Source organism: Periplaneta americana, chromosome 7 (genome assembly GCF_040183065.1).
Source record: "Periplaneta americana isolate PAMFEO1 chromosome 7, P.americana_PAMFEO1_priV1, whole genome shotgun sequence".
Classification (NCBI taxonomy): domain Eukaryota; kingdom Metazoa; phylum Arthropoda; class Insecta; order Blattodea; family Blattidae; genus Periplaneta; species Periplaneta americana.
This window is the reverse complement of record NC_091123.1, coordinates 152,832,734-152,860,154: the sequence shown is the minus strand read 5'-3', so window position 1 is coordinate 152,860,154 and position 27,421 is coordinate 152,832,734. Positions and strand designations below refer to the sequence as shown.

The following is a 27,421-nucleotide window of genomic DNA, read 5'->3' as shown; positions in this document are numbered from 1 at the left end:
GAAACATGTTAACAAGGTACGTTAATAATATTTAACACAAGAAAGTTCTTATTATACATATTCCAAAGTGATACAGTGTTAAAAGTTGTGTAATCAAGATGTATATTGTTTTTTGTGCTTGTGTACATCTGTTTGGAAAAGTACAAATTTTTTATCCAGGGGAAACACTTGTCTTTAGGCCTATTCGCTGATCAAACACATTTTATTCCTTTCAACTTGATATATTACAACAATTCTACTATGTTAGCCAACATAAAACTCTTTTCTTGTTGCTAAAACAAATTAACAATGAAATCGGATATCTTAATGAAACTTTGCATGCATGTATATTTCTTTCATGTGAACAACATACTCCAAAATCTTTAATGCATGCAAAGTTTCATTAAAATATCTTAAGTCGTTTTTGAGATATCAGGTAAATGATATCTGGCTGAACAAAATACTCCACGGATATTCACAATTAAAAAAATAACTAGGCCTATTAGGTTTTCAAAAACATTAAAAATGCTTAGTTATGTACAGTAGTGTATATAAAAACTTACCAATTTTTATTTCCAAAGGCCTACAGATTCTGAGGAAAAAAAGTTTAAGTATGGTAAAATTATATTAGCGAAAGATATAGTCTATCTCTCCTGTTAAGGTACCGGTATCCTTATTTGTTGAATGGACTCATACACACGCTTTTAAAACAGCCATAAATATTTAAATTGACATTCCATTCAAATCTGCCATATGGACTTACACGCTTCCAGAGAAACTGTACATATGAATTGACATTTCATATCCCTCTCAAGTGGAATCTTTGAGATTTCATCCCTGTATGCATCCAGTGTTAAAATTGTGGAAATGGTGGTGATGTACATTATCATGTTTAATATTTCAGTTGTGGAGTTTGACCAAATTCACCATAGTATTGCACCTTGCCTACTGCAATATGATATGCAATATGCAGGGATATTTTCAGTATTGGAACTAAAGTAATGAGCTGAAACTTCTCAGGCAATGGAAACAATATAAGTGTTTCAAATTATTTCCACAAGGAAAACGGTACCTCACAACCTCTCTGTAGTAGTTCCTACTGTCAACAAGTGGCAGTTGGTGATTGAAAAATTTGGTGGTTTACTTTCATACACTCAGTATATTATGTTATAGATTCTGTCCAGCCAGAATTATACCGTTACTGCATGAATATGGGTACAACACAACATATAACATTCGGATGTGAAAATATAATGTTACCAGAATAATATCCATGCTAAATCAAACCATTCTTAAAACGAGATAATATTTAAAATAATCTAGCAAAACAATATTTCAATCTGCTTTTAAAAATCATGGTACCGTAACTTAGCCTACTTATTTTTTATATATTATTTTAATGTACCGAAGTACATATGATATTTCCATGCAAATGCATGGATGCATGGATCTACATGGAAATATCATATGTACTTCGGTACATTAAAATAATATATATGATATGCGTAAATCACTTCGTGATTTAAGACGATGCTTATTCCGGCAGATCCCGGCCAACTAGTCACTCATAACGAGTGCACCTCAGCACATGTGTGGACTTCAGTCCTACGTTCATAGACATCTATGACGTAGTGCAGAGGGCGGCCACTAGAGGGAACCCAAGAGTTGGAACTTAAACTGAGACGATTCTGTCCGATGCCGGGGTGGGTATCCAGTGTGGCTTAGTGGATAAAGCATCAGCACGTAGAGCTGAAAACCCAGGTTCAAATCCCGGCGCCGGAGAGAATTTTTCTCCGTTCCATTACTCTTTCATCGTATGATGACGCAGAATATCTGCATGGAAATATCATATGTACTTCGGTACATTAAAATAATATATATGATATGCGTAAATCACTTCGTGATTTAAGATGGTGCTTATTCCGGCGGATCCCGGCCAACTAGTCACTCATAGCGAGTGTACCTCAGCACATGTGTGGACTTCAGTCCTATGTTCATAGACATCTATGACGTAGTGCAGAGGCGATTCTGTCCGACACCGGGATAGGTATCCAGTGTGGCTTAGTGGATAAAGCATCAGCATGTAGAGCTGAAAACCCATGTTCAAATCCTGGTGCCGGAGGGAATTTTTCTCTGTTCCATTACTCTTTCATCATATGATGACGCAGAATATCTGCATGGAAATATCGTATGTACTTCAGTGCATTAAAATAATATGTATGATATGCGTAAATCACTTCGTGATTTAAGTCGGCGCTTATTCCATCTGATCCCGGCCAACTAGTCACTCATAACGAGTGCACCTCAGCACATGTGTGGACTTCAGTCCTACGTTCATAGACATCTATGACGTAGTGTTGAGGGCGGCCACTAGAGGGAACCCAAGAGTTGGAACTTAAACTGAGACGATTCTGTCCGACACCGGAATGGGTATCCGGTGCGGCTTAGTGGATAAAGTATCAGCACGTAGAGCTGAAAACCCGGGTTCAAATCCTGGTGCCGGAGAGAATTTTTCTCCGTTCCATTACTCTTTCATCCTACTTATTTTTGTTCATTATCTTGTACGTCTGGATTAAAATTTATATTAGACGACATAGTCTTCGTTTAGTACATTGTGAAATTTTAAGAAATGAAGTTGGTCTGTCAAGTTGCTTAATCCAAGATTTTTCCTTCAAATTGCACACTGAAAATGGTTTCTCTAATAAATACTGTACATTATTCATCTTTATTAACTACAATACGAAAGCCATCTTCAAACATTTATCTCGCACAACACAATAGTCTGCACTAATTAAATACTGACACGTGCTAGTGTAAGTGAATACTCAAGCAAACAAACCTCACAGCAGTTACAATCACAAAGAATCGGAACCGGAAAGAAAATACTTGAAGTAAGACGAAAGATGATTACACTATCGTCATAAAATGAAGGAAATCTCGTTTCTCTCATCAGAACAAGAGCGAGAGAAAGATGCTGTTTTCTGTCTCTCTTATTTACCATCACCCTTCAGCCCCCAATCTGGCTGATAGCTACTGCCCTCTGCCCTTTATGTTGAGAACTTAGAATTTTGTTTACTAACAAATCTTACGCTGTACTAGAAAAACCCCCACTCATGTCTTTGCCTGGGGAAGAGCCTAAAATCCACTCTGTTCCCTTAAGAAGTACATTCACTTACTCCAGTAAGTCAACAATGAGGCTCTTGCAAGCGATTTGTGCGATTTTCCGAAGTAAACTAATCATGTTCCCATGATCTAATAGATAGAACTAAATTACTTTAACTGTTATTGTAAGGAGCTGCCCTACTGTTAATCATATCAATCAATGGAGACAGTAAAGAAACCATGCACTTCTGGTTTAAATTTGTTTTTCAAATCTAGAATTTATTTATCTTTAAATTTTATTCTTTATTTCACAATAGCGCCAACCTTCATAGACTTCAATGCTGTCTTATTCGCTGTATTAATGGACTTTGTTTTATATATATATATCGATATTTAAATTCTTTAATTAGGTATTATTAGTATCTGTTTATGTTAATGTTATTTATGAGTAGCTATAGGCTATGTTAAACAAGTGACATTCACGGTTGCAGGTGCTGGCAGCGGAATTGGTCGAGCTGTTTGTCAAGTTTTAGCAAGAGAAGGGGCCAAGGTTATTGCTACTGACCAGAATGGAATTGCAGCTCAAGAAACACAAGGTCTTATTTCAGGTAAAACTGTCAGACACTGATATTAAGTATGTGTATATGTATGTATATATATATATATATATTTTCGGGAGGAGGCGAAGTAATGACTTTTCTGATTTTGCTCGATTTATGCTCTCTCCAAATTTGCGATTTAAAATTATGAGAAATTAAAAGTCCTCTAAGAAAAAAAGGGCATTTTTGTTAACCTAAATTGTCTAGCTATATTTTGTAAATCTTCTATTTATTTATTTAAATTTAAATATCTAGAATAAAGAATATAATTACAAAACAGGAGAAATAGAAATAAAATAATACAATCGATATAAAAAAAGGAGATACAGTAGTATTAACAAAATTTGAGACCGAATGAGCAGCGCTTGTGTTCAGTCGCAGTTCAGATATAATATTAATAGGCCTATAAGAGAATATACAATAAAATAAAATAGGAATAAAATAGGAAATAAAATTAAAATTACAGTTACAGAAATTATATAATACAATATTAATATAAGAGAAATATAGAAAATAAAAAAAATATATATATAAATAAAATGAAATAGGAACTAAAATTTAAATTTCAGCGGCAATGGCATTATATAATATAATATTAACACTAGAGAAGAATAATATCGCACGTGAAAAGTAGGACAATTTATATATATATATATATATATTTTTTTTTTTTTCAAAATTATAGAATACAAATATAATATAGGTTGATTAATTCATACACATAGGCTATAAATTTATTTAATCAAATTGAAGATATTAATACGTTTCTAATTTTCTTGTTATATGTTAGTGGGTTACATGTTAGAAGTTCTGGGTGTTTCTTGTTTTAAGATTCTATCCCACTGCAGCACTGTATAATATTTTATGTTACAAAATGTTTTGCACTTGATTTTGAAGTGTATTTTAGTAATTAAACCTGTCAGAGTAACTTTTGCTGAATTTTAAACAATAATAAACAATTTTGCGAATAATTCGCGATTTTCGATATTTCGTGCATTAATTACCCCGAATTATCGGAAGTGGACTGTACTTCATGGGGCGTGATGATAAACTGATTACAAGAACAGATAGAATTATGACAGGGTTAAAGCATCTGACCGAAAAAGCTTGTCCATCAAAAATTCTATTTGGACTTTCTGTGATTTTTACTTCTGTCTCCAGTATGAAAAGCCAATGCCATCCATCTAACAGTACACAATTAAATTAACGATTTTTGATAATTTGTTACAGGCGTTGGATGTAATGATCACATTTCTCTAAGTGTTGACGTTTCTATGGGAGAAAGTGTCAACATGGCTTTTAGTGATGCAATTCAACATTATGGCAAACCCCCTTCAGTTATAGTGAACTCTGCAGGCATCACTCGAGATAACTTCCTTCTCAAGATGAGTGAAGAATGGTTTCAAAAAGTCTTAGATGTTAATTTGAAGGTAGAGTATTCTACATTTAGTAAGTATACTTTCAAAAAGAAAAGAAAATTAGTTTCAAAATAATTCATACATAAATTACATGGTGACACACCACATGAATGGATGACGTATCTCGTAATAGGGAACATGTCTGTCATAAATTTTGTCAACAATAAATTATGCCAGCTGTCCTCAGCAGTCGAGTGGTTGCTGTGTCACCATCAGGTCTGACGTTCACAATGTGAAACTCGACTAAGTGCAATTGAGTTTATAGGTTGATAAAAATCCTTCGTGTGGCTAGTGTCAGATAAGAGTTCAAGATGAAGTCTTTGCTGACCTTTCTGCACTCTACTATTCTAAGAGACTTAGTCATGATAATATTTACCTTTTTAATTTTTACATAAGTGAAAAATGAGTGGTAAATTTTGCCTTTATCCCTCAGTTATCTAAAATCATTTACTGTATTTAATTAGCAGGGAAAGGAAGTTTATGCCCTAAAAACGTGAAGAATATGTATGCATTTATGCCGTAAAAATAGATAAATATGCTACAAAATATGTATTATCAGTCTGAGATTATTTTAACAGAATAATAAGGTACAGGTAACTTACATTTAGTCTATGAATTTTGAAGTGCTTGCCTCATTCCAGAATGCTCCATTTATTTTTTTTTTTATTTTACTGGGTTATTTTACGACGCTGTATCAACATCTAGGTTTTTAGCGTCTGAATGAAATGAAAGTGATAATGCCGGTGAAGTGAGTCCAGGGTCCAGCACCGAAAGTTACCCAGCATTTGCTCGTATTGGGTTGAGGGAAAACCCCGGAAAAACCTCAACCAGGTAACTTGTCCTGACCGGGATTCGAACCTGGGCCACCTGGTTTCGCGGCCAGACGTGCTGACCATTACTCCACAGGTGTGGACTGCTCCATTTATGCTGTTACAGTTCACAACTAAGCAGTGACGTATGTTTTCTGTTGTCATTCTTCGCCTGTTGTCTCTCAGCAAAGCTTTGTAGCGCAAAAAACTTCGTTCTACGTCACAAGGAGTAAGAGGGGTTTGCACAAAAGCTGTGAGCTGTTCTATAGAAAATTTTGTTGGGTTTCAAAGTGTTTTCTCTTCGAGAATATTTTTAATTTCTTTAAGTTGATAATAGCCAGGGTTTTTGGAAAGAATATTTGCTGTTTTCTTGTTCGCTTTATCGCCTACATTTCCTGGAACTGATGTTAAATTGGATATTGTTCTATCGAAATCTGTTAAAGAATGCAGTAAAGGAATGCCAATTGCTAACTTGAGAGGCTCCCTATGAGGGCATCATTGTTACGTTCAAAATTCATAAACATAAATTAGTCGTATACAAATCTGGCTTTCAGGTAGTAGCTCCCTGTAAAGCAGGTTGGAATAATTTCAAGGAAAAATTGTTCCGGAGCCGGTATCGATCCCGGGACCCTTCGCTTAGCGTGCGAACGCTCTTCCGACTGAGCTACCCCAGGAACTATACACGACACCATCACAATTTTTCCTTTTTATCCACACGACTCAAATGAGCTGACAAGACGCCAGAACTCAACTATGAGTGCACACAAATACTGTGTGACTTAAATACTGGAGGTACGTTAACAGAAAGCCATAATTTAAGTCACACAAGTATTTGTGTGCACTCATAGTTGAGTTCTGGCGTCTTGTCAGCTCATTTGAGTAGTGTGGATAAAAAGGAAAAATTGTGACGGTGTCGTGTATAGTTCCTGGGGTAGCTCAGTCGGAAGAGCGTTCACGCGCTAAGTGAAGGGTCCCGGGATCGATACCCGGCTCCGGAACAATTTTTCCTTGAAATTATTCATAAATTAGTCGTGTTTACGAGGTTACACACTTTTAAAAATGAGGGAAAGACAAATATATATAATATACATAATATGCAGTTTCCCTGCATAAATGTTAAAATATGATGCTTTTATAAATAATGGCAAAATATGCACTTTTATGCACAATAAAAGTAATATCATTGTATTCAGAAAGTTGTGATTCATGTAGATAATCTTTCAGCATATTCACACAATGATAGAGAACAAATATGCAAATGCATGAACTTCCTTTCTCTATTAATTAGATATTTAAACAATTGTATTCCATTTCACTATACAAAGAATGCTGCCTATTTCGAATCAATAATAATAATAATAATAATAATAATAATAATAATGCAGAATCATTATATAGGGTGGAAGTAAGAAAATAAAGGACATTTTAGTATTGCAGAAAAAAATAATTAGAATTCTATAAATTTGCAATAAACAAACCCTTTGCTAATTACATATCTTTTAATAATAATAAAAAAAATATATATAAACTTCTGTGCTTACACAATACACTGGTGTCACATTTCACTGCTATCGTTATCGCTGTCATGCTGGATAAGAGAACCGAAAACCTGGTGGTGAGTAATCAAATCATTATTTGAATGATAAAAGTATCAGAGAACTTTTATTCGAATAAATTATTGGGTTCTTAACTTTATTTTTCTATATACACTTTTAACACTTATATATCACTGATTAAATTTGCAACTTCTTTACTGTGTTAATATTTAGGATTTACCTATTTAGCCTAGGCTTTGGACAATGAAGCACAAGACTTCGAAACTAGTCAAGGAAAATCCTAAATATTAACAGTGATTCTTAACATTATTCGAGAACAGATTATTCGATTCTGTCCATCACTAATATTTATATAAATCAGTAAAGTTAAGCATTAGGTGTTACCTCTAAATTGAATAAAGGTGAAAGTTGAAACTTACAAGAAATATTATAATATCTATAAATTTGGTGTATGGAGCAAAGGAACTTAGAGTTCTTAAAGTGGAATGGAGACTGATAAGAAACAGAACTGCTGTATATTGAGATAAGCAACCGAAATTTGGCAAATTACTCACAGACACATGTACATACTCGCATTCAGAAATACAGGTTGAGTAGTCTGAGTTTGTATTGTACTGCATATTTGCAGGGTACCTTCCTTGTTGTGCAAGCTGCGACGAAGGCAATGATTGATGCCAACATATCTGGAGGATCTATTGTAAATATTGCAAGTATCGTTGGAAAACACGGTAATATAGGACAGTGCAATTACACTGCCAGTAAGGCTGGAGTGGAAGCATTCACGAAGACAGCAGCTAAGGAATTCGGAAAGTGAGTAAATACTGTAAATGTAAAGTTTCTATTAAATGTAAGTTTTCCTTATTTAGTAGGTTATTTTACGACTCTGTATCAACATCTAGGTTATTTAGCATCTGAATGAGATGGTGATAATGCCAGTGAAATGAGTCCAGGGTCCAGCACCGAAAGTTATCCAGCATTTGCTCATATTGGGTTGAGAGAAAAAACCTCAACCAGGTAACTTGCCCCGACCGGGAATCGAACCCAGACCACCTGGTTTTGCGGCCAGACCCGCTGTTACTCCACAGGTGTGGACGTTTTCCTTATTTAGTAATTAAATGAGGTGAGGGTGATAATTAGGTAACGCAGTTTGGTATAGTTACTTCCGGTATACAGGCTGATTCAAAAGTCTTGCAACATGCACAAACTCTGTTATTAGTGCAGATAGCGAAAAATAGAAAGAAGGGGAAGTTGTTTGAAATAACTAATGTGCTTGAATTTTCAACATAAGAATACACCATTGAGAAGGTACACTAGTACGACACACCTGTCAATCCCAGTGCTGCCAAATTAGTGTCTTTTTCTGTAGTTCTAGCAGAGTTTAATGATTATTTAAATTCTCACAGTGCAAAAAAAAAAACATTTCTTTACATTGATAGCATAAAAATTCAGAGGAATTTCATTCTTATGTGCTACTGCTTCTTTATTGTCATAATTATCATTTAATATTATTTATTCTATATACAGTCAACTCCGGATATAGTGAACCTCTGTGGACTTGCATATTTCGTTCATTATATCAGAGGTTCACTAAATCCGAAGTATCTCCCCCCTAATTTTATATGACAGAAATGAATGAAATTGTGAACAAGAAAATAAAATATTTTATTTTTGTGGAATGGATTACACTGTATATTATTACTCACACTTGATTTACTTAAACTATGCAGTCGACCCACATCCGCTTGCAAAAGACCACATTCAATGTTACTTATAATATTCGCCTTATCTTCCAAAGAAAACACTTTACGCTTCGACATTTTTATACAGTACATTTACTGTTCGAACACTAGAAATAGACTGATAGATAGAAATGACAAATGCTGTTATGTGACTGCATACTCAGCCTTGGAATTTCCCAAGTCACTTAATGGAAACGGGGAGGGGGCTGATTGAGTTTGTCAGCCATCACAATCTTACCTTCATTTATGCTCTGGACATAATGTCCGTCCCTTTTTAATAAAAGAAAGCAATTTCATTTTCCGTTGTTTTGATGTTATCCATCATAATGGAAATGATTCTGAGAACAAAAGGCAACCCTTTGACGTTGGAGGATTAGAAATAACAGTAGAGTAAAGTGCCTGAGAACAGAATGTCAACCCTTCAACAATGGAGTGAGGCAAGGTCGTCACGCATTCCCTGGATTTACAGTACAGCTCATTGTCTAGGAACCACCAATCCTACCTTTGTCCTTTGACTAAAGGAGTAAGAAACTTAGAATGTTGTTCTCAACATATTCTTTCAATTTTATACAAGAAGGTCTGACTTCAAATAAGAATTTGTCAGGATACAAGGTTCACTATAACTGAAGCGAGGGTTCACTATAAACGGAAATATTAATGTATTTTTTAATGTATGCGGGTCGGGACCAACGATTTAGGTTCACTATATCCAGAGTTGTCTGTGATTTGAACAATTATAAAGTAATTAAATAGGTTATAACCTCTCTTACATCACTGATGAAGATATGTCAAACAAAATATCTAAATTTATAAAAATCACTGGCGTAATTAACACTGTCTTCAAATCATCCCATGTTCAGAAACATACAAGGCATATAAAACACTAGCTCGACCGGTCCTCACTTACGGTAGCGAGGCATGGACTATCAGAAAAGCTGATGAGCAAAGGCTGACGACAGCTGAAATGAGGTTCATGCGACGAACAGCGGGATGCTCTTTGCTGGAACACCGTAAAAATGTGGACATATTGCAGGAACTAAACATCAGGGGCGTATTTTGCGGACTACCCGGGCTACCAAGTGGTAGCCCAAACCCTTTAACCAGCATACGCCACTGCTAAACATGGATCCTATAGTTAATTTTGTTCAACAATATCGACTTCAGTGGAAAAAACATGTCGAAAGGATGGATCGCATAAGATTCTTACTTATGTACCAAGAGGAAAGAGGAAATTGGGAAGACCACGCAAGCGCTGGCATGAGACCGTAACAGATCCTGTAGGGTCTAATACATGAGGGATATGTTGATGATAAAGTAATTAAACCTTGTATTATTTATTATAGGTTTGGCATCCGATGTAATGCAGTGGTTCCTGGTTTTATCAAAAGCCCTATGACAGACGCTATTCCAGAAAAAGTGATACAAAAAATTCTTCCTTCTATAGCAATGGGTCGCATGGGCAGGCCAGAAGGTGAGATAAGTAGTTTACTTTTTATTCACTTTCTCTTTTTTTAGCTCTAGTGGCTGAACAGTTGTGAAACCCCTATTATATGTCTATGTTACACTTTCACATGCAGCAATGATGAGCTATTAATGAATTGTGACGGGAGGGAAATGGCAGTACAACATCTTGTATATCATAGACTCCCTCTGGACTCTGGTCATGAATCTATGATTTGGAAAACCATGCTCTACACGTAATTGTAACTGTTACTTTTTCTAGTAAGTAAATGTAACTTAGTTAAATAGTAACTTACCCAACTCTGATTATATTGTATAGGGTTTGATAAAAAAAATGTGTCTGATCTGTGGCTGGAGAAAAATAAAAAGACTAGCTTAACTTCTGAGTTCACACCCCAACCCCCCACCTTCAAAGTATTTTCACACTCTTGTCCCATTAATCTTTTCATTGTCCGAAGCACTTTACAATTATTGCCTCAATGTCTTCTAATTCGAACCTTTAAATATGAGCAAAAGCTAGAAGTTCCAGTGAACCACGTTTGGTGAAGAGGGATACTGAAAGATCTGTGGGACTTGGTGTCTATTCTTTAATTACTAAGAATTAGCTTGTAATTCATAAACTCGGTAATTTTTTGAGTGCACGCTGTCTTTTCTTTCCTTATAATATTTTGCAAATTTGTCAGGAATTTTGTGTTCGAAGGAATACTTTAGTACTTTAGAGTGAAATGTCAGTCTCCTTCTCTGTGTTAGCAGAACTGTAACTACTTTTAAGTTCACACTGTGAACAGCAATGCTCACAATGCAAGAGAATCTAAGGTTTGTCCAGAGATATACATTTCCATACACTGTATATGCTCGTAAGTCTATACAAAAGGAGGTAAAGAAGAAAAAGAAAAGTTTATGAACTGTCAGGTTGTCATTTATAGTTCTGAATTTTAAAAAAAGCATAATTCATTTATTGCAGAGGTGGCTGAAGTGATTGCTTTCCTGGCCTCAGACAGAAGTTCATATGTGAATGGAGCATCAATTGAAGTTATTGGAGGGTAAAACCTGTAAAGTGATAATAAATAAGTAGAGTCCGGATTTGTATGCACAATCAAGTAGTAAAATATGCACGAAAAATTTATAAAATATGTACAATAATATGCAAAAACAAACTATTTGTTTCATGGATAATCTTACCTTATTCGTGGCTGTTATAGTAGATAAAGTTGTCCTGAGGTTTTCTTGTGTGAAGCTCCTAAGTCTATCGGTGAAGGTTTTATACAATGATAATGTCCTTTCCACATTATATGACATCACAAGTGTATGTGAAAAACACCAGAACTCTTCTTCATTGAATTCCTTAGCATTTTGCTAATTTAACAGATTGTTTTGTAACCAGGATTTTTATTTAACACCTGACTAAGCTTATCAAATACAATTTTAGCAATACTGTGAGTTTCTGAAGACAATAAATTTGAATAATTTCGAGGGAAAAATTCTTCCGGAGCCGGGCATCGAATAAATTTTAAATTCTATCAGAGAAGTGAATACTTCAAAGAATTATTTCGAGTCTCCAAATGTGTTATAATTTTAGGTAATGTAGAAAAGCGCTTATGAATATATTGGATCTTTTTCTCGATGCTATCTTCAGAAAAACATTCCTGAGCTATCGCAATGCTAGCTGCATCTTCTGCATTTAACGAATCTAACTCGGTTTTCATTTCACTAAAATGTTTCACGTAGTAATCAGCTGAAGGGAGAAATTTAATTTAATACCACATTCACGAGTAAAATATGCATTTTTCCATTACAAATTTAAAATATGCATTTTCCCCCTGAATATACATTTATATGTATTATCAGATACTGGTCAAATTGTCTGTGAAGGCGAGACTTACAAATATATAATTTTCGCACTTTTAAATGTATAAAAAAAGACCATGCATTTTGCATACAAATCCAGGCTCTAGTAATGAGATACAGTGAGAGAGTTAAGAAAAAACCGAGGGTCTCAGGGTTTACTGCAATATACTTCCACAAGTAACAAAATGGTAAGTTACGAATTTGTAGACTTTCACAGTGATTGTGTTCAGACGTAAACTTTAGGATAATTCACAATGTGTTGGAACTTAACATCTCCAATGTTTCCTAACTGCATACAGAGCAAATTGGCTCAATTTGAAAGATCACCTATATTGTTGTGCCTGTACCTGGTGACTCCAAACAACATCGTTAATGAAATGAATTACAATTTAGATCATGCTATCAGAGTAAAGAACTTCGAACATTGGAATGTAAGTGAAAGTTGAGAAGTGGCTAAGAAATTTAATTCAAAGTCATCTATAGTAGTGGTCTTTGAAGGTCTAGTGCACCCGATTTTTCTTTTCTTCAGAGACCTCTGTTGTGTCACAATCTACAAATATAGTCCCGACGCTGTTATTTCCAGCGTGACTCCGCCTCTTTGCTTACGTCTTAGAAAGTGAAGGCTCCATAAAGTCTAGGTAGGTAGTATCATTCGCCATTTTTGTTCTTACACTGCCGAGCTACCATATGAGGAATCTATTTGCCACACTGTTAAACATTATCATGTCGTAGCTCCTATGATAATAAATCAAACGCAATGTAATTCAGCAAATAATTGAGCGGCAAATAACGTCTTCGTGTGCTTTCTGCGAACGCCAACGAAAGAGCTAAAATGGCGGGTGATTATATTAAGTATTTATCGAGCCTTAAGAAATGAATCAGCGAATCACAAGACGCACATGTTTACATGTAGCCGACCTGCAATGTGATTGGCTGCCGGAAATTAGAGCAACGGGACTATAGAGATTTCATTAAGGTAACGATGAGCTAATGAGTAATTTTCATTGGGACACAACTCCTATATGCCAAAAATCTACGACAAAGAACTTAAAACTTTACTTCCCTTATGAATAAAATCATTCTAAGAATTCTTACTGCAACTTAAAAATCCATTACACTTTGTTGAATGTAAAGTCGCAAACTCTGATCTAATGGCTAACATGGTACCCACTATAAAACTACAGAGAACTAGTAAATAAAATAATGTAAATGTTAATTATGTTCAAATCCGCCCTCTTCTCTTTTTTGGACATTTTGGCGAGTGATTCATCACTCCCATTTCTACAATATATATACACAGTCTACTACATACAGTCACGAAGCTTGAGGTGATTTTTTGCAAATCTCGTGATAAAGCGCTCCAAGCGGTTAGCAACTAGAAACAATAGACTGTCTACGGTCGACTTTGGACTATGTCGTATTTCCATCGAGTGCTAGCGCGTTGCGTATTTCACATTGATGCTTGTGAAATGTTCGTTGTTGGTTGTAATGAAAATGTTAATGGCTAAAATACAATAATTGGAATAATAATATTTTACTAGAGACGTAGAAAAATTAAGTTTGTTTTAATGAAATTTATTGATCACGTTTTATTTTCAATTCTGGTGGGATTATTATTGCTTAGGCCTACTTTTTTTTTCAAAGGATATGTTTTTAATTATAGTTGTTAATTTTGTTGTTATTTTTATTTGTTACTTTACTAGAGACGTAGAAAAAGTCTGTTACAATAAAATTTATTGATCACGTTTTATTTCCAATTCTGGTGTGATTATTTTTGCTTAATCTCATCCCACTTTGTTAACTACGTAAGCCTACACTACAAGTACCGGTACACATAAGTTACTCCATTAATTCATATTTCCATTATTATTGTTGTAAAGGGAAATGCAAATTAATATTTATTGGTTTCCTAGTTAATTATCGCTATAATCTTGAATGAGTGAAGCGATTATAGTAAATTTCAGTTTGTTTTGCACAAACAAAAATAATATTAACCTATTTCTTGCAGGTATCTTCGAGTTTATGGTGGAATTTAATATACTTCATTAAAATAATAAATTAACTTTATGCATTTAATATTTCAATAATGGAAGGAAGGTGTTAATTTTTCCAAAAGAACACGACAACAAAAGTGTAACATATTTTGTCGTCTGCTAGGAGAAAGAGATCTGCGATGATGAGGCAATAGTAGTGATCCTAGTGGTGGGCAACTACCCATGTTTGCATTTTTACTACATATTGAGCTTTGCGACTGTATATAGTAGACTGTGATACCAGAATTTGAAAAATATTGATCTGTTGTAGTGTAAATCTCATTCTAATTCAATAATCTAGGATAGTTACCTTTACTTGGCAGCAATTATACTGAAAATAATATCAGAATTCCTATCACTTCTTCTCAACCAAGAAAAATGATGTACTTATTACGAATCAGTGAAGTTAATTTTTAATTTCAAAGATAGTCACAGGTTTGTAATGAAGTGTAGGAACATTTATTTTTCCAATAATGTTAAATCAAAGATGTATGTATTTTTATACAGAGATTTATTGCAATAAAATTCAAATGATCACTTCTTCCGCTTCAATTTCTTAGCATGGGCATGAGCCTTGTAATGTGTTTTCCTCCGTTCCTCAATGATCTCCTTGTATCTTTTCTTGTTATATTTCTTGAATTCTGCATCTGCCAACAGCTCTTCCACCATTGTTCTCTTCCTCTGTTTTTTCGGTATTCTACTGTTGTAGAAATCTGCTGGACTATCAACTACTTTACCAACCTATAAAAATAAGAAGTTTTTAATTATAAATAATCTAAACATATTTCTTAGTATGTGTACGGACTCCAAACTCACCTGGAAAACACACATCAAAGAAGCAGCTAAGAAGGTCAGAAAGAGATGCGATATTTTTAAATTATCTGCTTGTTACCAGTACTGAAAATCACTTACAAAACATACATCAAACTAATACTGTTAAGTGGATGTGTATGATAACTGCAGATATAAAGAAAATGGAACTCAAAATCAGGTAAGGATAGTGATCTCAGGTGCAATAAAAACTATACCCATCACAGCACTAGAAACAGTAACTGACAATGCTCCTCTATCTGAAGAAATGAATAAATTAGCTTACACAACAAGAAACATTGATTAGATGGATACCATCCCATTGTGGAATCCTGGGAAACGAGAATGCGGATGCTTTAGCAAAGAAGGGCAGCACTGCTACTTACAGACCTGTTACTAAATCTACGTATTACTCTGTGAAGAGATTTATTAAATCTACAAATTTAGACTTCAACAAACATAATTTGATAACGCAATCTGAAGGGGAAAAAATGGAACTCTCTGCATCATAATCCACAGTTAATTCCCGATTTACCACGAAAATCGTCTGTAGCTGCATTTAGATTGGCAACAATCCATGACTGGCCAAACACCTGCATAGAATTGGAATATATCAGTCCCCCTAACTGCCCAATGTGCAACTCAAACCAAGCAATGGATTCGGAACACCTCAAAATCTGTGCTTCATTGGCTGACTATGATATCTTTGAAAAATATTGGAGTGCAAGAGGTCAAATGATTTTATTGTCAAACACCTGGCATTAGAAAACAACAACATTGATTAGATTGCCCTATGATAAATTTTGGATGAAATGTAAGATAAAATCAAGAAAGCTTAACAAATAAAAGGGCTTCATTCAGTACAATCGTGAAATTAGAAATAAGCATTGTCCTGAATCAGAAATAGAAGACCTATTGCCTCCAGAATGTCATCTACATTACATAAACAGACCAGCCTCATGGTCTAGTGGTCAGAGCTTCTGGCTATAGTTCATGAGGTCCCGGGTTCGATTCCCGGTTAGAGCACAGGGGATTATTCCTGTGTTCGTCCATGGTCTGGAATTTAGGTTAAGTTTAGATTTAAGACCTCTCCTGGCACCACATTATCATACTGTCACATCATCGGGGTAATGTAACTCCGCCTTCCAGGCGCCCCAACCTCAGAAGTGGGTTAACTAAGCCATGGCCAGGAGAGAAGACCAGGAATGTCGAAAGACAACCTGGTGGCATTGGATAAAAAAAAAAGAAAAAAAAAATTACATAAACATGAACTACAGGTAAGACCTTAATGACAAAGTGAAGAAAGGAGACATGAATAAACAAATCCGAAAGCAAATGGCAGTGGAAATACTAGGGCAGTCAATAAGTAATTGCAACAATGCTGTAAATCAGTGCTCCTAGCGGTGACCACTGAAATCTTGTACTACATAATAGAACAGCAAAGGTTTCATAAAATTGCAATATTGAAAGTCTCGAAGTAGTCATATTCTGTAAATACAGTGGCTGTTTCTGATTTGTAGTAAATAATACAGCCTTTAGGTACGAACAACAGTGCTTCATAAAAATCCAAGTTGCAAGAGAAAAACATGCAACTCAGTGCTTTAGGGCATTACAAGAAGCCTGTGGGAGAGAAGTCCTACCATACTGAACTATTGCAAGTTGGGTGGAAGCGAGGCATTCGCTTTCAATCAAGAGTTGACACCCGAAGAGCTTTAGATTGACCAGTGAGAGATATATAGAGAAATCTGCTGCAGATGGAGTCTGCAGTCTTCCAAGAATTTCGCAACGTATTTTTGACATGGCAGGAGTATGCAATGTCAAAAGTAACCTAAATAAATTTAGGTGAAACACGAACTATGTTGCCATTACTTTTCGAATGCCCTAGTATTAAACACACTGTACCTAGAGGATAAGAGGTTACATGTCTATGCCAATGGATCACTCATTGAAAAAGATGGCAATGCTGGTGCTGAAATTTACACTTCTGTTGGAAAATACAAAACTAATTTTGACAGTGAGCTAGAAGTAATATGCATCACCCTTTCCCAACTATATGCTAGATTAAATATAGTTTAGAAAGTTCTCTTTTGTGATTCAGTTCACTTACATAAAAAATTTAAAAATAAATATAATTAAACCTAAATTAAGCTGAAAAAGAAATTACATTTCAGTGGATTCCTTCTCATGTTGACGTCATAGGACATGAAGAGGCTGACTATTCGGCAAAGAAAACCTCTAGTTTCAAGTCTCAAAGATAAGACTTCCTGAACCAAATATCTCAACATGGGATGTTCTTGTAAAAACGAAGAACACTATTCCAGAGGCACAAAGGAGCAAAACTGACGCAGGAGTCTGCATAATTGAGGACAGAATATGGTAAACGATGAAAGTGTCACAAACAAAACTTGTGGGAATCTTGGCAAACATTATTTCATCATTCACAATTTCCACGTATGTTATTAAGATACATCTTACTTATTGCTCTAAAGTCAAATTACAGCTTTTCTTTTTAAAGGATTAGTCTACGTGAATATTATTATGGAAAACATCATAGTAGTTAAGAATGAATTATATAGGCTGTACAGATTTTTTCCAGAAAAAATAGTTTCTTCTACTTTTCAAATCCTTTTGTTTACCTTTTTTAAAATTCTAAAACTAAAAAAAAATATTAGACATAAAATAATTGCGTATTACAGTAAAAAATTAACAAAACTTTTTTAAAAATAATCATTAACACACATAAAATAACAAATCGGCTGCCAATTTCAACTAACAAACTGGCCTCAATTTGTCAGTATAACAAAACAACGTTGTTCTGCTACTTTTCACGTTTACCAAATTATAAAGAATGGCACATACAATCATTGGATGCAAAGAAACGGAAATTGTAAATTTTGTCACTTTCATCATTTATCATAATCACTCTTCAATTACCCACAACAATTTCCTAGTGGAGCATCTACACCAGATCAACGTCATCAGTTCCTCAGGCTGCATGCTGTGCAAGGGGGATGCCACTATGAAATGGAACCACCTCAAGCAGTGCCAAGCACTCCTGAGTCACTGGAGTAAAAGCAAAGGTCAACTCGGCATGCTTCTGAACAGGGGCAGCGGCATTTCCCCTAAGGTTAGAGCCCAGTTTAGGTGTGTGTGTATTAATCGAAAAAAATGTCATGTAAACATGCGTCCTATTCTCAATATTTTCTAGCCCCTAATTTTCGATTAATACACACACACACCTAAACTGGGCTCTAACCTTAGAGGGAATAGGCCTACCACTGCTCCTGTTCGGAAGTGCACCTGTCAACTCTACTGGGAGGCCTGAAGACAAATGGCATATGGCATTGTATCAAATGTCTGAGCATTTGATTAAATAAATATTTCATATCAGCAAAAACTGTCTTTTATTCACATCAGAAATAAGGTAGGTTTTCTGAAAGATAAAAGTCTATGTGATATCTACATGGATAAATATATAATAAGATGCGAAACTGCGGTCAGCACCATCTGGATTTGGGGGTTTGAAATAAGGTGATCAGCGCCCAACGTCATAGGTGGTGAATATTAGAACTATGTGTTGGGTACATTACCCAGAGTTCTCTATTTATCCGTTCGAGATATTGCTGTACGGGAGAGTCGAAGAGCCGAGATGGCGGACTGAAACTTGCTAATAAGTGAACATAAAGTGATACGTGTGTGTATAAGCAGTGTATGTTAAACAGTGATGTTTATGGACATTGTAAAAATAGTGTTGTTGAATGTATTGTAAAGTAACAGTAATATAATAAATTGAACTATCTAAGTAGTTCTTGCAGACTTTTCCATTGTGCTGTACAATAAATACCCAAAGATTACAATCCCAATTATCTAACCTTTTGCTTTATTTTTTGTCTCTGTCTGGTTATATTTTAATCAGGTAGTGTAAAACACATCGTCTCTTTTATCTTCCTGTTGGCTCCAGTAAGAATTTTCAGTAGAATATGCTGTGAGGAATAAAACTGTAAATGTTTTATTTTAAATTGGGTTAGTTTTGAATATCGATGAGGGTGGGAGGGAATACTTTCTGCACAGTTTAACATTTTCGTCACCAGGTGCGCTGCTAAATGCATGGAGTAATTACTCTTTTCGCTACTTGGTGCGCTGCTAGATATAATAACGTCCCTTCCAGAAATAGATGGCAGCAAGATCAATTTCTACAACAGCGCCTCTAGTATGTGTTATGGGAAACTCATTAAGTTTCGCATCCTATTATATATTTATCCATGATATCTATTTTAAACTGATACTATTGGTTGTAGTGATGGTGGTTATGTAAGATGTGTGTACACTTCTGAAAAACAAAAAACTACCAATTCCGATAGCTACAAATCTAGTTTCTAGTACAGTTCACACTAAAAATTGACCTGCTTCCTTCCATTATCATATTATTCCTTCTGAGACTGATAAAAAATGTTTGAGTTCAAATACAAAGATTTAATATGAAAAATATTCTTCAAAGCAGAAGGTTCGACAGATTCCCACACTTATTAGAAGACTAAAAATATGGAACAGCTCTGTCAGTTAATGCTTGAATACTAAATGGCATAGCATTAATTAGAATCTTTCAATTATAATTAATTAAAAATATCTTATTTTAAAGACAAATAAAATTACCTGGAAGTATTTTGGCAAAACTTTGAGGTCATTCTTCTTGTAAAAATGTTTTGGATCAAGAACAGATCGCATCTGTAGAACCTCCAAATCATTCTTTATTTCATCTGTCACCTCTGTCACTGGCATATTGAACCATTTGTTTCCTTTAGTAAGAGCTCGTTCTTTCTGTAAATAAAAAGGATACTTAACATTCATAAATACATCTATGACGACAATGAAATTCTTCTCAAAAGTATATTCATGACAGGAAGATCATTTTTACTTGAGACGTGAAAAAGATTAATATACTGTATTAACAGAGAAAGAAATGATAAGTGGAATTAATTAGTTTCATGGTCAAAAATACACAAAGAAGTGACAATAACAAAAAAACAGCTACACACGAAACAGTATGTGAAATGAAAATACGATACACAAAGAAACATAAATGTACAGTAAAACCTCGTTTTAATGTTCCATTTTTAAGGAATGATTTCAAATGTTACTACCATAAAAAAAATGTTGAATGGATTTACAAATGCACAATCCATTTCAGTGAAATTCCGAACCTATTCCAAATGTTTGTGATTGATTTCTGTACAAGCTATGGTCACACCAATATGGCACTAGCAGCAGTACATTTTAGTCACTAGTATCTATTGATATCTCGATTTCAGAATGCTGCAATATAATGGATTTTTACTTGTCAAAATAAATTATTTTTAAGAAAATGTATACTGGTGACCAAAACACCAGATGACAAAATTGCAATGACTAAGTAGTATAATGACCAGAATTCCAGTGACGAGAATTCCGCTTCCCGACCATGAACCTCTACAAATAGATTAATTTTTACGTCATTATAATTTAAACTATAACTTACTTACAAATGGCTTTTAAGGAACCTGGAGGTTCATTGCCACCCTCACATAAGCCCGCCATCAGTCTCTATCCTGTGCAAGATTAATCCAGTATCTATCATCATATCCCACCTCCCTCAAATCCATTTTAATATTATCCTCCCACCTATGTCTCGGCCTCCCCAAAGGTCTTTTTCCCTCCAGCCTCCCAACTAACACTCTATTCCATTTCTGGATTCGTTCATACGTGCTACATGCCCTGCCCATCTCAAACGTCTGGATTTAATGTTTCTAATAATGTCAGGTGAAGAGTACAATGCATGCAGTTCTGCGTTGTGTAACTTTCTCCATTGTCCTGTAACTTCATCCCTTTTAGCCTTAAATATTTTCCTAAGAACGTTATTCTCAAACACCCTTAATCTCTGTTCCTCTCTCAAAGTGAGAGTGCAAGTTTCACAACCATACAGAAGAACCAGTAATGTAACTGTTTTATAAATTCTAACTTTCAAATTTTTTGACAGCAGACTAGATGACAAAAGTTTCTCAACCGAATAATAACAAGCATTTCCCATATTTATTCTGCATTTAATTTCCTCCAGTGTGTCATTTAAATTTGTTACTGTTGCTTCAATATATTTGAATCTTTCCATCTCTTTGAAGGATAATTCTCCAATTTTTATATTTCCATTTCGTACAATATTCTGGTCACCAGACATAATCATATACTTTGTCTTTTCGGGATTTACTTCCAATCCTATCACTTTATTTCGAGTAAAATTTCCGTGTTTTCCCTAATCGTTTGTTGATTTTCTCCTAACATATTCATGTCGTCCGCATAGACAAGAAGTTGATGTAAGCCGTTCAATTCCAAACCCTCTATTAAACTATTACATAGAAAAGTACCGCTATATATTAATTAAAGATACCTAGACAATCCTAAATACTAACCTTTCTCTTCTTGTATCGTATTCTTTCACTCTCATTATAGGCTGGAACAGATTCTAGCTTTTCAAAGCCTGGTGTGATGACACTCTTCTTTAGAATTTCATCTACTTTGGTGAACTTGCGTGCTGCAGTGTCCAACACTGTCTTCTTGTTTGACAGTTGAATGTCAAGGTATGTGTTATTCATATCAATTGGTTCACCTTCATCTTTCTTGTAACTGGAACTGAATATTTTTAATGCTTATAAAAAATACTTCATAATTTCATATGCTAACTCCAAGTAATATGAAGATTATAACATAACACAGAAATGTTAGCACTGAAAACAAAAATCCTAAACTTAAGAAGCCTAGGCCCAGGGTTTAAGCCAGAAAATAAATAATTGTTGCAAAAATGCACAAATGGAAAATTATATTTCTGCAAGCTGCGAAAAGCTTGTGCAATGTTATAAATAGTTCTACAGAAAGATAAAATTAGTAAAGTGTGAAAGTAAGGAGAAACAAAAAGTTATGTAATTTGTTTCTTAGAGATTTATTACTTTCAATCCATCTTACTACACTCTAGATATACTTATGTAAGTAAATCATTACATGTAGATATGTTTAGAATCATTTACTGCTGAATTTACATCACATTAAAATACGTTATTTTATGGGCACTCTATAAACATTGAAATTGTTTACGAGTAGGTCCTTCAAGATTTATTGTTAGCAGAGTGCTAACTCGTTCACTGAAAGGTAGTTTCTAATTCCAGTTTTTACAAGATTCATGCAACTAAATCCTCGCTCACAATTTACAGTATGCGTTGGAATTATATAAATCAATTAGAAGAAATTGTTCACTTAACTTACATGAATTGCACAAACTCTTTGAAATCCATTCCTGAACATCTATTGCTCAATACCTTTTTGAACATTGCCCATGCCATTAGCATTTCATTTAAATTCTGATTTAATTTTCCCCATTACCAACTTCGTATCTGAAGTTCAATGTAATTGTCGCATTTTTGCACATTTACATTCAAAGTTTGTTGCAGTTTTAAAAGTCGAGTAGCAAAATGCGACAAATGCGACTGTGGCTTAAACCTTGCCTAGGCCCCATTACAGCAAAGATTGAGACTAACAATAGACTACCAACTGAACAGTAAATATGACAGGTATTTAGAACAGAGCATTGCAAATGTTGCAGATACCAAATGAAGTAGAAAATAAATTAATTTAAAACTATATAAAGTCATGGTTGTCATGTCTTGCTGTATGGATTCAAAAAGTGCATTCAGATCAAAAGACCAGTGATACAAAATAAGACTATACACAGAATACTAACAATCAAAAACGGAAAGAAAAGGCCGAGACTACACAAGAAAATGCTAGACTTGTTTGAATTCAAGTGCGAGACTAGAACAAACGAAAAATTTAAGGTAAGATAAACTAAAGATGATGACTCAGAATGCTCTATTAAAATATTAATAAAAAACAGTATTTAATAATTTAGGTCACAACAGAATCAACACACGAAAAAAAAAAAAAAAAAAAAACAGGATGGGGAAGCGGGAATGCAAAGAAGAACGTAACTATTATATATTGAATCCGGTGTGATGAAATGCTACCAAAGAATAGTTGGAAAAACAAAGAGGGAGAGAGTACGAAATGAGAGAATTAAAGACGAATTAAAACAGAAATCAGTAGGAGAGAAGTTAAGAAGAAAACAACTGAAGTGGTATGGACACATGATGCAAATGGGAGAAGAAAGAAAACCAAAGCAAGTAATGGAGGCAATGACAGGAAGGAGAAAAGAGAAGGGAAGACCAAGGACGATGTATATGAATAATATTGAGATGATGGCAAGGAAAAGAGAGAAAGAAATTGGGGAACTGAAAAAAATGGCAAGGAATAGAGAGGAATGAAGGAGATGGATCGAGGCAGACCCGATGCCGTGAGGCAAAAGGGAAAGATGAAGAAGAAGAAGAATTTGGTGTGGCTTAGTGGATAAAGCACCAGCATGTAAGGCTGGAAACCCGGGTTCGAGTCCTGGTGCCGAGAGAATTTTTCTCTCTTCTACCAATTCTTCACCATACATAACTATCAGCCTACTTAGGATGGAGGAAACTTGGACCATACCAATAATCATTCTCACAGAATACAGGATGATCCGTTTGAGTATGTTAATTTGTATTAGCCATTTTAATCATACACGATTTTCGTTTGTCCTTTCAGATTATGCATTGTTGATTGTCATAATATGGAAACTCCCATCTTTTAATCATTATATAACCAGCAAGAAATTTTTCCTACTATCATAGCTTTATAATAAATTAATATTATCCATACCCAAATGGATCAGACTGTATAATTCTTTGTTGATGGAAGGTACGTTTATATATTCTTTACTATACTTCTGTTCCTTTATGTCAGAGGTGAAGCTTATCAATAATGATGGTGATGTTTAATGGAGAAATTGTGGAATGACCATAAGGTCAATGCAGTGTTCTGAGAAAACTCACCACAATGCTATTTTATTTACTACCATAACAAGGTTTTCTTTAAATAGTTTTGTATATGAAAAGTATATCTTTTATGAACTCCGTGAAATAAAGTTACTTTATTGTACATTTCATTGCCTGCTCCATTATAGGCCTACCACTTGTTACCATAGAAATAGAATGCTATTACTGTTAATGTTAAAAATCGAAGCACAACTTTCTGTAACCTAGGCCTACTAAAAATTCTATTCTCTTTGGACATCGTTTTTGTTATGAGAGAGGAATAAATGTTACTAGAAAATGTATCTTTCTGTTATTGTAATAAATAAAATCATGTATGCAACTTGTGTATGACGTGAACTTTTCCTCACTCATGTAATTTCAGCATTCACCTATGACTCGTGCTGAGAATCTTTCCACTCGTGCAATAAAATTCCACTTTTCACAATTTTCCTAATAATTATTAGTCCATTGTAAATTTCTCTTTCACTCGCCAAATTTTAACAAAGGCCTTTGGTGTGAAAAGCAATGCTTTAATAGTGTGACCTGATAATTAAATATTTAGAAACAAAGAATGTTCACTGAAAAGCTGATTCAATGAATTTAAAATATCCTTATAGCTATAACAAAAGAAGTTTTAGACAACAATCTACAATGCAATACTGTTAACAATGAAAACAGTGTCATAAATTAATGGTTATAACAAAAACAATAATAAATACAACAGTTCATAGAAAATGCCTTAAAATACTCCAGGCAATATTTACTATGAAGTATCAATGGTGCCTTAATGAATATTTTTAGGATCATTTCTTCCAACACAGTTTTCAAAACTACATTGAAACATTTAAAGCCATACCTCGCCTTTTGATTAACATCTGCTTTCTTTATCACTATCGGAAACTTTGGCAATGGGAAATCTGAAAAATAAAAGATAAGAGTTTTTTTATTTTTATATAAATAAATCTTAATTATTTGAATATATATTGCTTATATAAAAATATCTTAAGTCTGAAATGAAGAAAACCTAACCATAAATGCTGCACATCAAATATTCATATGTATGAAGTCTCGTCCACCTCATTGAATATTACACGACTAATATGAACTAGTCCATTTGTATTATTACTATTAAATACGAGAAAAATTCGTACCGGCACCAGGAATCGAATGTATTAACTGTTAGCAGTTGTCATGAAACAGATGTTGAATATGGCCATAAAGTCATTTAAATATGCGCTCCTGCATATATGACGTGTATCGTCTCAAGTGCAGGTAGTAAAGGCCGCAAAAATAGCATTATGAGAGGGGTTCGGCCGGCGCCGTGGATTCTGTCCCGGCATGGCTCACTTGGTAAGAGAGCTGAGAGGTCCTGGGTTCGATTCCCGGTGCCGGTACGAATTTTTCTCGTATTTAATAGTAATAATAAATGCTGCAATAGCATTTCAAGTATTCATAAATTAAATTTTTCCCAAGTTTTAATATACATCTTATTAAAATCATGGCTTGCCTTGGATTTAATTTGGGATGTGTGGTTTACTTGTGAGAAGAGATGAACTGTCACAGTGTCAACAGAACATAAGGACATAGTAAATTGTTCTATGTTTATTGAATTAACTTGATGTTTTTGATAGCTTAAATACGTGTGAAAACTGTTTCTAACTCTGTCAATCGTTTCGAGAGGACATGATTACCTAACTGAACGAAGGCTACATACGGTTTTTCACTGAATTTAATACAATTCAGTATAATACACATTTTCTGTTGGTAGAACTCCAATAGTAACTTATTGTTGAGATACCGTGAAATGTACTTTTATGCAATTAAATGTAATGGAAACTAGTGTCTCGCTCTTAAGTATGTTGTATAGAGGTAGTTTCTATAAGGAATGAAAATGAAAAATACTTTTTAACGAACCAAGGGCGTTGTGATGTATTAATGAGTTGGTCTGTCATTATGTCTTGTGCTATCATGGAGCCGTAAATGTTGCGAGTTAAAGGTTAGGTTAGATGAGGGGATAGATAAGTGATATGAGACAGAGGACTGTGACAAGGTTACGGTGGGTTAGATGAGAAGATAGCTAAGTGATAGGAGACAAAGGAATATGACAAGGTTAGGGCAAGTTAGATGCGAGATAGCTAAACGACATGAGGCCGAGGACTGTGACAAGTTTGGTTACTTATTGCTTTGCGATCAATTTCAGTAGTTTGTGCATATTCCCCAAGCAAAATCAAGAGTTCTAAATAATTTTTGTCGAGAAAATGTGCTTTCATGCGTCAGCTAAAGGGTATTTCTGTACAAGAGTGCTACCAAAGGTAGGCATGATTTATTTATCGATACTTGTTGACTTTTAGTAGAGTTACAGTACCGACAAAAAAAAAAAATCCACTATTTTGTCTTCAGTCTTCTTGCCTAAACACTCACACAACCTCATGTGACATCCTGTGCAGCCATTTTTGCAATTGAATAATTAACTCGTGAAATGAATTCCTTAATTTGTAGTTGCAACACTCCTAACATATGACTTCATCCCACAGTACTTCCGAGAATTTCCCTGGACTTTAAAAACAATTATACGAATAGTACTGCAATCAATTCAAACATTTTCACTGAAAATCTGACTTGCTTTGGTAGTGTTGTTGTACAGAATTACCAGTCAAACTAAGTAAATTGTGAAAACTGCTGCTCCTACGTTAGCTTACAACGTGTCGAATGCGCGTTACTAGTGAGTAGTAGTAATAAGGGACCTAGTAGCATTAACAAATATAGAGTTTACCATTATTTACCTGCTACATTATAATCATCGTCATCGTCGTCGTCATCATCATCATCACTCCCATTGATATTACTTTTAGTACGTTTTTCTTCCTGGCGACATGAAGTATCTATCTCGAATAAATTGTCCAAGTCAGTTCCAAAATCCTCCTCTTCGCTAGTGTCTTGTATATTCTCTTGTCTACCCACAGTATCCACTATGAAGATATTATCCATATTATTTTATTTTCCGCCTCAATAACATTCAAAAGTCACATCTTTCCGCAACATAAAAAGTTAAAAGTGTTCCCACCACGCGTTTGTTCACTTGTTCCACACGAATATCGACAGCACAGGATCACGTCGATATACCTGTGGTCGAATACTGTCCTTCA

General features: G+C 34.7%; 2 protein-coding genes across 2 annotated transcripts in view; one reads left to right on the top strand and one right to left on the bottom strand.

Annotated features, from left to right (window-relative positions):
* Nucleotides 1–15,085, top strand: part of LOC138703615 ((3R)-3-hydroxyacyl-CoA dehydrogenase-like) — a 19,017-nt gene extending 3,932 nt beyond the window's left edge. The window contains exons 2-6 of the mRNA XM_069831653.1: nt 3,573–3,689; nt 4,911–5,110; nt 8,092–8,273; nt 10,546–10,673; nt 11,628–15,085. Of these exons, the coding sequence (XP_069687754.1) occupies nt 3,573–3,689; nt 4,911–5,110; nt 8,092–8,273; nt 10,546–10,673; nt 11,628–11,710 (710 nt within the window). The 3' untranslated portion in view covers nt 11,711–15,085. The remainder of the gene's footprint in view (nt 1–3,572; nt 3,690–4,910; nt 5,111–8,091; nt 8,274–10,545; nt 10,674–11,627) is intronic.
* LOC138703614 (deoxynucleotidyltransferase terminal-interacting protein 2) lies at nt 15,039–27,421 on the bottom strand. Its single transcript, XM_069831652.1, has 5 exons — nt 27,059–27,421; nt 25,132–25,192; nt 21,795–22,014; nt 20,008–20,172; nt 15,039–15,285 (listed from the first exon to the last, which is right to left on the bottom strand). The coding sequence occupies exons 1-5, from the start codon at nt 27,261–27,263 to the stop codon at nt 15,079–15,081; spliced, it is 858 nt and encodes a 285-aa protein (XP_069687753.1). The 5' UTR covers nt 27,264–27,421; the 3' UTR covers nt 15,039–15,078.